Genomic DNA, 12,478 nt, shown 5'->3' on the forward strand with positions numbered 1-12,478 from the left:
GTACCGTTGGTGAGGGGGGTGGGAAGCGATGCCGAATAGTAGGAGAAGAGTGTGGAAAGAGAATTTCTTAAATCATACCGTCGCTTCGAAATTACACCCATACGATACGAGCGCGATCGTTCCTTTTTTTCCTCCGGCGTTCGCGCCCGTTTTCATTGGAACTATTAATTTTTTCTCCTCCATTCCCTCTTTCTCGTTCACACACCAGTGCACACGCTGTCACTCACACACGAGCGCCCTCGCTTACAAATAATCCTATCTCTGTTTATTCTTTCTTGGTTTTTTTTTCTTTTTTTTTTCTTTTTTTTTTTTTTTTTTTTTTTTTTTTTGTTAATCTGCATGCGTGTACTTCACTCTTCATGCGCTATATTCATTATATCGCAGACGGCTTTGTCATTTCGTTAAATGCACGAGCATTCAGAATTATTATGGCCTCCGTTAGTGTACCGCGATAAAACAAAATAAAAGACGTGAAATCAGAAGTAATCTACTTTAAACACTTTTGTGTAAATTTTCGACTTATAAGCCTCAAATGTCTCGTGTGATATCTCTTTCATAAAATCCGGATGAGACGCGGGTGTAAACAACGACCATTTCATGTTAGATGGGCCAGCATTCGTTCGTTAAACGATAATGGGACTAAGAAGAAATCGGACGCTGATACGCTCTTTACGAGCGATTATTTTATCAAGCAGCTGATAATGAGTTATAATTTATAATTCTCGCGCGCTGCGAATCCAATGACCAAGGAAAAATGATATATCAAGCAGGACGGTTAAAAGCACCGGTGACTAATACTATTTTCTTCTTCGCGTGCGGAGCGGATTAGCAGAAAATTTATGGCCCAAATCTCAGCATTACTTGTCCGAGGCAGGCTATAAAGAGAATTTTACTCGAATTCCCAATTACGATTATCCCCGGCCGTACGTTTCGCGCGCGATAAACGCGAATTACACTCGTCGCGTGTAAATCCGGGGGCTTTACAACGGTCGGGAGCATTACGATGGTCGAAACACCAGCGCCTCTCGCTAATGCGCTTTCCCGACGGCCGCGAAATTCCTTAAAGAGTCTGGGCCGAGAGTAGGGATCGTTGAAGAGGAGAGAGAGAGAGCGTAAGAGAGAGCGTAAGAGAGAGCGTAAGAGAAAGAGAGAGAGAGAGAGAGAGAGAGAGAGAGAGAGAAACGGATATAGCGACCGAGACGAGGCAGACAGTCGCGAATTACCGGCCCGAGACGTCGCTCCCCTGCCAGCAGGACCCATACATGTCACGCGAATGCCCACAAGCCAATATATCGAAGGCCCGCTCGTCCGGGTCCTTTTGTCACGACGATTTGCAAGGACTCGCGCCTCCTTCCAACGGCGAACGACTCGCGGCGCCTCCAGGAGATAAACCGAGGCACGACACCCGTGCGCTCCTCCTCCCTCTTTGTATGTATGTGACATTGAGAGAGGGATAGACAGAGAGAGAGAGAGAGAGAGAGAGAGAGAGAGAGAGAAATATGTGGCGACGAGCGGATAATCAGCGACGCCGCTCCCTCGTCGACAAAGACCGTGTGCCTGCTGATGCGGGGAAGCAAAGTCTCTTCGTACTGTGAAATTCTTCTCGCTCGTCGCGCGCATCAGTCGTTAAGTGCGAGCAACTGCAACTGGCTTCTGTTGACTTAGCCACAGGCCTCGCCTTCTCGCCTCTTTTTCCATTTCGAGGAACGGAATTTAACGACCGTCCTGGCAATTAAAACGGGGGGATGAATATGCCGAGGAATAATGGCAGCGCTTCGCGGTATACAGCGGAAGATTGAGAAGGACCGGTCGCTCCTTAATGCAGATACTCAGTGAGCGCGAAGTTTACGTGGCTTCGAGGCTACGAGGCTTAATTGTTCCACGGCCGCGCGTGCGCCCAAGAACTAACTGTCCAGAAATCATTAGCAAGCTGGGACGGGCCCAGTGCGACGGGGCCGTCTTTATTTGCTCGGCAATCATTCTTATTGCCCTTGTCTCCTCCTCGTCTGCCCCGACGCGGCTTTTGCACGGGGCTGGAATATGCCACGGGTATCCTCCGTCCTGCTATACCGACATCACGGCCGGCAGTTGGTCGATGTATCGGTAAATTCATACATTCGTTAGGGCGAAACGGCGCAATGCTCATTAACGATAGCTGACCGCGCTCGACGAAGGAAAAATAAGGTGGAGGAGGAGGTGGCGAAGAGGGAGGTAGAGTGGGAGGAGGGTGCGCTCGATTTATCGTCGAGGCGAGCGCGCCTCTTATCGCACGCGTTAAATCGAAATAGTAAAAGAGTGATATATGAGGACGCCATTAACGGGCATAACGGTGACGCGTGCGCTCGCGCGTCTCAAACTATGCGCGTACGTGTGTTGGTGCGAGCACCGCCTAACTCGCACGCGCTCATTTGTTGGCCAACGAATGCCTCATCATCGATCCACTTTCCTCAAACTCTACAAGACCGAATAACCTTTCTCTCTCTCTCTCTCTCTCTCTCTCTCTCTCTCTCTCTCTCTCTCTCTCTCTCTCTCTCTCACACACACACTCTCTCTCACACACTCTCACTGTAAGCACATCCGTCCGATATTTTTTTTTAGACGATTGATAGGAATGATAAAGGAGATTTGTTTTATTGACAGAAAGTGAGAAAGTGTCAATATTTTCCGCGTCACGACCAATTGGCTTTTACATGCTACACTTACCGATAACCGTAATAATAATGCATTGAAATAAAGTCGAAGTAGTTGAAATTTACGCTAATTCGGGTACATTCCAAATGCTGTAAGTCTTATATTACGGCGGACAAAGCAACATTGTGTGGGATTTATTTTCCCAAAGTATCGTGCTCTCAAGCCAATAAAATGTACGTCTCTTGTGTGGCCCCTTACCATTTTAAAACAGCAACGAATGTTTTATTCAACGGATTGTCCGACCTCCTGGTCTTTTTACGACACCTAATATTTTCATTCTCGCAGCATCCGTCTATATAAAAAGATAAAGAGAGAGAGAGAGAGAGAGAGAGAGAGAGAGAGTGAGAGAGAACGTAACAAAAACCGAAATCCCTTCAGGATCCTACGGCAAATCAAATCCTGGAAAAACCAAGGGAAATTACGATCAATTGAAATACAATAATAGCCTGAACAATGAGCGGATCCTTGGAGAGGACCAAACAAACCTCGGCTTTAAGCTCATACCCGGGTGGCATTATACGTCACGTATACACTAAACTATTGACTCGAGAATGCTCTTCGCGTGAGCATCACAATGAGAATGAGACCGCTTTTCCTTGGCCTTCTGACTTCGTTGTTGTTGCACCGTGAAAAATCCGATTTCTACGCTACTCGCAGGGTCTATTACTCCTCGACTCTCACCCGGTCACTCAGTCAAGAGTCGAACTACCACCATTGCAACGCGTGCCTTAATTCCGGGGCTCACCCACCGAGAAGCCAAACATAGCCCCAGCCTTGAGTCGGCCCAAGACAGTTTATCTCCGTGTCGGGGCAAAGGACGCTAATTTGCCTCCACTTTCTTTCCCCGATCGATGTTTATACAATCCTGTCGAGGACTTTTGTGTACGTGTGCGTGTCTGAGTGTTACGTGCATGCGCGTACGTGAGTACGTACGCGTGTAAGAGCGTGAAGAACGGTGTTGGGGAGGGGGTGGAGAGGGGGAGGAGGAGGGAGGGGAGGAATAGCTCTCAAAGCCCACCCTGAACGTTCTGGATTATCGTTGGCAAAATGTATCTCGCCCGTCATCCCCCCCCCCCCCCCACCCCCCCCCCCCCCCCCCCCCCCCCCTCCCATTTCCCCTACCAGATCTATTTACAGTCAGTTACAAATTCGCTTTTGTCTGGCTCGAAAAACCCTTACAAAGATTAAGCAAATGAAGATAACAGGAAAAATTAATAAACACTTGTAATAGGTTTTGGTATTTACATAATTTATGAAGTCGAGTAACAGGTGTTATATATTATTCTAAAGTTTTAAAAAGCAGATTTTTACCCTAACATTGCCTTCGCTTTTAATTATATATTCTCTAAAGCTATTTTGTTTCATTTACCAAGAGGAAATATTAAATATTAAAATTAAAATGAATAATTACGGGCGCAACGTTAGTGTCGAAGGCAACGTAATCTGCATTCCCATCGGTTTCTTTAAGGCGTAGCTAAATATTATATTAGCCAATGACGCGGCAGTCCTTAAGATTCCCAAACAGACCCTAAACTCAACGAAATCGGGATAAAACAGGCTCATTAGTGTCTCTTTCATTGAAACAAAAACAAAACAAAAACAAAAACGAAAACAAAAACGAAAACAACAAAAAATAACATATACACGAGGAAAAAAAAAGAACGTAAAAAATTAATAATAACAAGAAAAATAAGCATTACGGCATTACTAATCGTTAAATGCATGTGATTACGTCACGTCCGATGATTAATCGCGCTCGGCCTTAAATAATTGACGAATAATTTCAAGCGATACAATGGCCAACAAGACAAGGCCTTTAAAAGTAATCTGTAAATATATTAGGGCCGGATATTTCGAAGGAGTTTCATTAATGAAATAGGCAATCGTTAATTCTTAATAACATTATCATCGGGACGAGCCAGCGAACTTCCAATCGCAAAGCCCTTGAACCGAGGCCAATTAAAAGCTCCCTTACGGCCAATCCGCAATGTATAACATAAAAGTCAGTTAATCGGCAAGAGCGACCTACCTGTCCGTGCTTGTCCATGTCGTTGTTGGTGAGCTTGACCTTCTCGAAGGAGACGACCTGCTTGCGCAGCTGCTCGCCGCTGAAGGGCGAGTCCGGATGAACGTAGAGGCGCGCCGGCGCCGGGGGATCGGCCTTGCCCGCAACGAGCCACGAGCTCTTGTGGTAGGCGTAGCGGTAGCGCTTGTTGTCCACGGGCACGATGTCCATCAGCACCGCGTACAGGCTGTCGTTCTTCAGGCCGCTGAAGGACACTCTGCAGGTGGGAAACATCCTCCTGTCGAGTAAAAGGTAAACGATCGAGCGTGAGGATTATGCTGGGTTTTGTCGTCGGTGGGAGCGAAGGACAAGGGAGAGCTCGCAGTGACACGTTGTCTCGTAATTACCGCCATGGTCGTTGCACGCGCCAAAACCATTATCCATCGACAAACGTTCTTTGAAATTCAAGGAATATGCCGCTTCGTAAGGTATAGGTCCCGAGTATCCGGGTAATATCGCTCTAGGCCAGGAGCACTTTTATTTTTAGCACTCAGGCCACATCTTTACTCTTAGGTGCGTTAATCAATCGCCGCCTACGTTAAAACGGCCAACATAATCGTCATTACATTGGCTGCGTTTTGTATTGAAAAACTAAATTGACGTATTCGCTGGATGGAGTGCGCGCGGCAGCGCGAATACCGAAAGTAATTAATCGAATGCTCGGGCCAGGCATCGAGAAGGCAAGAGAATTTGTCGAATCGGTAGAATGAATGTGACCATCGTGTGACACTCGTAGATATGTTCAATCAGTAAAATCACAGGACAATTAATTTTATATTTCGATGAAGCGCGAAAAGTAATGGATAAATTAATAGAGTGAAAAAATCGCAGTATGCATTTACATTATACATGTATGATAAATATTCTCTCTCGATCTCTCGTTATTGGCCTCGTTATTACGCGTTATAACGAGCATTTTACTCAATTGCTTTTATTTGCCATTACGCGTAACAGCTTTGAAGTTGACGCATAAGCCGAATAACCTGTAACATGGAACGGTTAACGAGCGACGGTATCTCGCACTTCTTTCCAAAACCACGCAACCAAGAGAACGAGCAGATCACCGAGATTAGTAAGCCGGAGACAGAAACTTTCAATCAAACGATATTCTATAGCGACGCGTTTAATCAATCCGAGTTGCCGATGCTTTGCAATAAGACGGAGACGGAGAGCGAGGAGCAGCAGCGACCGAATTCCGAGGGTTTGAGCAAGGAGGACCGACAATTTATCGAGAAATTGAAACGACGAATTGAGAAACGAAAGCAGGGGCAGATAACCAATCGCCAGTGCCTCGTGCAAAAGTTAACAACATTCTTCATATTCTTTGTATTGCACTGCATTACAGCAACGTTCGCTAAGAATTATCAACAGTACCAGACGTTTCTTGCCACGCAGTTCTGTGGCTTCATCACAATCATGTTCTGGGATAATAACTGATCACCGTGGCCACCGAACGCATATCTTTTACGATATTCCTTAACGATAAATCACAATTCATCATGTTAAAGCAAATTATATTGTATCATCTTACGATATAATTCTACCGGAGGCCCATCGTCGCACAACTTGTCACAAATAAAATAATCGTCTATATTCTTATAAATGTACTATATTTATAATAAAAGATTATAAATTGTTAAAATACGATATGAATAAATCACTATTTTGCTTACTACAGCAGCAGGTAAATAATTCATTTCGCCGAAACTGCGTTATTTCGATGCTTTGGAGGGACTTGGAATTTGGCACAACTATCACCACTCCAACTACAGCTGTTACTACTACCACTACCACTACCACTACCATTAACGCTACCACTATCACTACCATTAACGCTACCACTAACACTACCACTAACACTACCACTAACAACTACCACTAACACTACCACTACCACTACCACTACCATTAACGCTACCACTAACAACTACCACTAACACTACCACTACCACAACCAATACCAATATTCTTAAATATTTGGCATTTTATTTCAATAATTATTATCCAACCTCAAAGCCTAATTAAACTCACGAATAATTGCAAAAAAATAAAAAGTCACTTATTTTCTACGAGGAGGCACGCGCTCGGCTCCCTTCAATTCGACAAAACGTATCAACTTATGGCCAAATCGCTTGTCAATTAAAACGACCGAGCATCCGATCTATAAGCGAGGCCATCGATCAATTAAGCGATCTGACACACAACGGATCAACGGCGCGCACGCGACGACCAGTTAATAGCTGCGATAGCGATATTAAGGTAGAAAGCCAACGTCCCGCCTTAACACAACTAACAACTGTCCCGGTTGTTCGTCGCTTTCGTCGCTGTCGTCGCCAGGTGTTGTCTCTCTTATAATTACAATCCGAGCGAGACTCACGTGTGAATGTCTGCATACGTACGTAAGCACGTCGATGCTTAGTCTGATTCTGTTTTCTCTTTTTCTTTTTTTTTTTTTTCCCCCCTCTTCTTTTTCACAAATACACGAGTGCGACTGACGTACTTAGTTGTATTCCGATATCCGGACGCGTATCGATCAAGGCCCAGTCTACAGGTAAATCGTCACTTTTCTACTGTCACATTCCACTAAGTAACTTGCACGACCGACTCCAAGAGTAAGCCACGACGAGCCATTTTATCATCAAATTTCATATTTTCACACTGAAATTATATTTATCCTAATGATTTTATCGTCCCGCAACTTGCAGCAACTTCCACGTTCAAGAAGACTATCAAAGAGATTTTATATCCACAATGCTAAAGGTAATGCACGACGAAAGCAAAAACTATTAACCATTGTAAATTATTGTTAATGCAGTCATCGTATGTGTCCTTTAAACATCGGAGTTTAAAGTGTGAGAGACACGTGTTTCAGAGACTCGCGTTTAGTTTCAGCCAATGTTAGATGTAGGTTGACGTACGCTGATGAAGGGTTCGCGTGACGTGTAGCGCCAACGAGTTTGCCTTTCGCGACGTATATTTCTGCGCCCCCCCCCCCCCCCCCCCCCCCCCTCTTCCCCCCCACCCCCCCCCCTCTCCCCCGCCCAACGCTCTCACTCTCTCTCTCTCTCTCTCTCTCTCTCTCTCTCACACACACACACACACACACACACACACACACACACTATATATATATATATATATATATATATATACATATATATATATAAATCTCAAAAACACTCCATTTATTGTCTTCCTCACTCTTAAGCTTATCCTCTATCTTAGAAAAGTCTCTGTATCGTGTATTATTTAGAGGCTGAATGGAGATGAATTTTATTACCTCCAAATTACATTCTTTTGTTTCCCATAATTTTAACCCAAGGCTTGTAGATATTATTAATAAAATGATCGCTTTTATATTTTATACGTAATTTTATATCCACTGCTTCTCTTGCAGTTTGCTTTTATGCTACTGTAAGCTGAAAACGGCATATATTATAATATATCTGTTTTACATAAATTTCTTTCAAGCATCTTATGCATCAACATGAAAAATGCTAAAAACATATAGTTTATGCTAATCGAGTCTTCATGTATAATGTTATCCTTATTACTTTTCCATTTAATCCTCGTGCATTTAATACAACTCGCGAAATTATATGCGTGATAATAATGCGTGTTGTGCATTTTATGCGAAAGAGCATAAAACTTTTATCAAAAACATTTGTCCGCATATTGTTAGTTACTTTTTAAACTTCGGGTATCGTGAGTATAACATAAATAAATGAAGCTAACAATTTCTTCCAAATAGCTAATAAAACCATTATCGGCTTGGTTAAATAATCAAGCGATTAATTGCTCTATTTTCGTGCCTCTAAATGAGAAATGAGCTGCAACGCGCATGCATAAGATTAATAAAATGGGCAAAGCGCACCACAATGTACATTACACCGAATGATATATAATGGCGATAATGACGGTAATAACAGAGCGACGTCTTTATTGTCGGAAGAGAGCGAAAGCAAGGACTGGGTGGATGGTGAGGGGTGGGGTGAGAGAGAGGAAGATGGAGATCAAGGCGACAATGGCAGTCTTTTATTAGCCACTTCAAAACTTATTCGAAATGATGATAATCCTAACGATGGAGATAATGATATGCTGACAATGCGCTGATCCAGAGAGAAAGAAAAAGAGAGAGCGAGATATCTCATCTTTCAGATTTTTGCGCATTACGTCAGCATTTAAACAGAAGAATATCGACCAACTATTCGTCCCTTCGATCTTCGTTCCGTCGATTGTTCATGATAAGTAGGAAGTAGGCAGGTATTATTTCTTAAGAGATGCAGTATTTCTTAAGATGAAAAGGATTTTCTTTTTTGTCGATCATTGAAGAAAAAAAAAAGAAGAAGAAAAAAATTCAGAGATGTAATTCTTTTCCCTACCTGAGAATCGCTTATGTAATTATTTATGATACCCTCTTTTGAATATCTTGTGTTTATCATTGCCTTTTTAATTATGGGAAACATTATCAAATAAATAATTTTTCTCGTAGCAATGTCTTTCGAAAGCGAGACATGATTTGCATAATAAATACCGATGTTAGAATGCAATAATTATGCTTGCAAACGCCAACCAACGACGTTCTTCGCAATTCAATACATCTACCAAATATTCTTTTCTAGGTGTAGAAGCTCAATCACTCGTAAAATAGCGGCCACACGCAGAAATTTCGCTTTCATAAATGGGAACTACAAAACCCAACGTGGAATCCCGCAGGAACGTGGGAAATGTTTATAATAAAAAATTAGAAGAAGAGAAAAGTAAAAGGACCGAGATAAAGGACTGTGCGGAGGTGCGAAACGAACGCGAGTCTCGCTTTACGGTCAGAGGGATTCGTCTTGGTACGGCGGGGAGCGGGGAGCGAGGGGGGGGGATGATGGAGGGAAGTTGTTTGCAGCAAGATGTGGAGTGCGACGTGAAGTTGGGCAGAGGGATGAGGATGAGGCGGAGGAGGGGTTGGGCGGTGATAGGAAGGAGGAAGGGGGGAGTTCGAGGTCGAGGACGAGAGTAGAACCGGGTTTTGGGTTATAAGTCGACCCCCCGTGGAACAGCACGACAATTCCACCTGATTGGTCTTCGAAATTCGCATTGTGGATCTCTCTTTAGAACCCGCAGCAATTTCCTCTCAACATCGACTGCCCGTCGTGGTCGAACACTAACAAAAACAAAGGCAACGAACGTCGTCATCGTCGTGATCGTCGTCGTCGTCGTCGTCGTCGTCGTCGTCATCGCCGATTCGAAGAATCGACGTATCAGAGAGCGAGAGATAGCCATCGGCGACGATCGTACGAGATTTCACGCGACTCCCGTGGAGCCGTATAGACTTAGCCGAAAGGAAATGGCCGAGACCCATGGGTCTCGGGTGGCGGTATAGGTGGTGGTACGGGGGGAGGAGGGTGTAAAAGAGAGTAAATGAGTGTGTAGGGGAGCCAAGAAGGCGTTCGACTGCAAATTGATATGTTCCCGGAGGTGGTCCGGTCTAGCGAAAAGGGAAGAATGCATCTGCAGCAAGAGAAGCGCGTGAAACGGTCGGAAAATTCATTAGCCGCCCGTCCGGTAATTAATCATTGGTATTGGGCTTCCGAGTGGTGTATATGTGACAGTAAGCCAAAGAGAGAAAAAGATTCCCGACTTGGGTAATTATCACTATGATCGGCTAGTGCCACTGCCGGGGCGATTGCCACGGCTCTTCTTTACTCTTTTCCTCGTTGAGCTGACGTGACGCTAAATGGAATACAAATGAAGTATTAATGCGTCGGCGCATTAGGCCGAGGCGCGATTCCACCTCCCTCTCCCTTTCTTTTTTTATCCCATTTATCGTACGTTTCCTCCATGACCCCGGCGACTACTTCGTTACTTCGCGGAAACAATACGACATTTTTGCTCCGCTCCGAGGTGGGTCCTTCCGAGAACAAGCGCGAATTTCGACGTGAAGGGGAGGGTGGGAGGGAGAGCGCGAGCAAGAGGCGCCAGCTGAATTGGCCGCTGCTTATTTAAATGTTAATGCTCCTGTCGCCGCGGTTAGCGCTTCTCGTTCGGCTAATTTCTCCGTTGTAAAACGCAGTTGTAAAAACGAGCCGAGTCCTCTTTTTTTCCATCTTTCTTCTTTTTTTTTTTATTCGTTTATTTTTACCTCCTCTTCGATACACGCACGTTTTTCGGGGCGGCAAATAAATTAGTCGTACGAGTGGCCGTTAAGTCGCCTTTTTCCCGGCGCTCAACAGTTCATAAAAAAAACCTGTAACGTTGTAAATCACACGATAAAAATAATTTAATCGCTCGTGCAATAAACGAGAGAGGCGACTTTCACCGTGGACTTGTACTTGTATTAGCCGAACGACCTTATCGGCGTGCGATCGATTCGCTCGATCGCAATGCCATCGTCGTGGTCACGACGTGCCAACGGAATCGTCACCGAGACGCACCCCGACACCGTTAATACAAAGATCTACCGCGTCTCGACAGCGCGATTATCATTCGTTCCCTCTCGGACGGACGTAGGGCACAACTCGGTATAAGTTTATCGGCGCCCAGTTAAATCGAGAGACGATCGAACGTGAAACGACTGAGGGCGGACGTGGAAAGTTCTTGGGAGGAGAATAGAATCGACGACTCGAGCAAGCGTTTCCGCTACGCGGTGAAATTTCCGAGGTCCTTCTCTTCTTTCTTCCTTCACTACAGTCACCCGCGCGCGCTCGCTCCTTCATTCCTTCCGCCGTCGAGGTCTAACCCCTTCCGCGCATTTACGCACTCCATCGCCACCACTACAACCATCACCACCATCACCACCGTCAATGCCATCGTCACCCCACCTCTCCACACATACAAAACTTGACCCGCGCCATCATGTGCCGCGCGTAGCACGCGCTCACGACCGATTATATTTACATCCCGCGCACGAATACATCTCTCATAATTGTAACGTGGTCACGCATACCGTAGCTCTCGTCGCAGCTGCGCCAAGCGCGCGCTCAAACTTTATTAGCATACCTATAAAAATGGACGCGATATACCCACATGGGCATATAATGGGAAACCATAAATTATACCTAGGACTCACGATCTTAAATATCTCGTAAAGCGCGAACGAGACGGCGCTCGCGGTCGGTTGGGGGACGGCGGGGATGCAATCGCCTCGGTGGGCCCGGGGCGGGGGGGGGGGGGAGGTAGAGGGCGAGGAAAGAAGGCACCGTCGTTCATGGGTTTTTAATTGTCAGCAGTGGTCGTTTATCAAGGCCGATAGGGCGGCGCGTTACCCAGGTAGCTCTCGGCCCTTTCGTCCTACCATAATTTTCACCTTACACGGATCCGTGCGCTATTGCTGGCGAGGAGCGCACCGAATCTCCAGATTTGCAGAGAAGCAGTTGAGATTGGGTGTCTCGGTTACTTCCCCATCCCGACGAATCGAGCGAATCCAGAAGCCCGGAGAGCTCGAGAGAAACTAGCCAAAAGCCCAGGGGCCAATATTTACTTATCGACCGCTATCTCCTATCCCTTCCGTACGTACACTTCCTCCTCCGCCTCCACCTCCGCAACCGTCTCCGCCTCCGCCTCCGCCTCCGCCTCCTCCTCCTCCTCCTCCACGCATTTGATTCTTAATGTCCCGAGCCAATTATTTCTCCAAAGATTACTCAACTCGGTGGATCAATATAGAGATTACCGACATTACACAGCGAATGTTCGGCCGTTAATTTTTGTAGATGAGATGCGAGAGTGGCAGCA

At 45.4% G+C, this 12,478-nt stretch overlaps 2 protein-coding genes across 2 annotated transcripts in view; one reads left to right on the forward strand and one right to left on the reverse strand.

Moving 5' to 3' along the window:
* The window catches only part of LOC105368544 (T-box transcription factor TBX20), a 60,960-nt gene that overhangs the window by 31,742 nt on the left and 16,740 nt on the right, over nt 1-12,478 (reverse strand). Inside the window, exon 3 of the mRNA XM_011507567.1 lies at nt 4,721-4,994. Coding sequence (XP_011505869.1) covers nt 4,721-4,994 — 274 coding nt within the window. The remainder of the gene's footprint in view (nt 1-4,720; nt 4,995-12,478) is intronic.
* On the forward strand, nt 5,531-6,313 carry LOC105368543 (uncharacterized). Its single transcript, XM_011507566.1, has 2 exons — nt 5,531-5,608; nt 5,703-6,313. Exon 2 carries the CDS (start codon nt 5,747-5,749, stop codon nt 6,191-6,193), a length of 447 nt encoding a protein of 148 aa, XP_011505868.1. The 5' UTR covers nt 5,531-5,608; nt 5,703-5,746; the 3' UTR covers nt 6,194-6,313.

This window comes from Ceratosolen solmsi, unplaced genomic scaffold (assembly GCF_000503995.2).
Source record: "Ceratosolen solmsi marchali unplaced genomic scaffold, CerSol_1.0 scaffold1, whole genome shotgun sequence".
Taxonomy (NCBI): domain Eukaryota; kingdom Metazoa; phylum Arthropoda; class Insecta; order Hymenoptera; family Agaonidae; genus Ceratosolen; species Ceratosolen solmsi.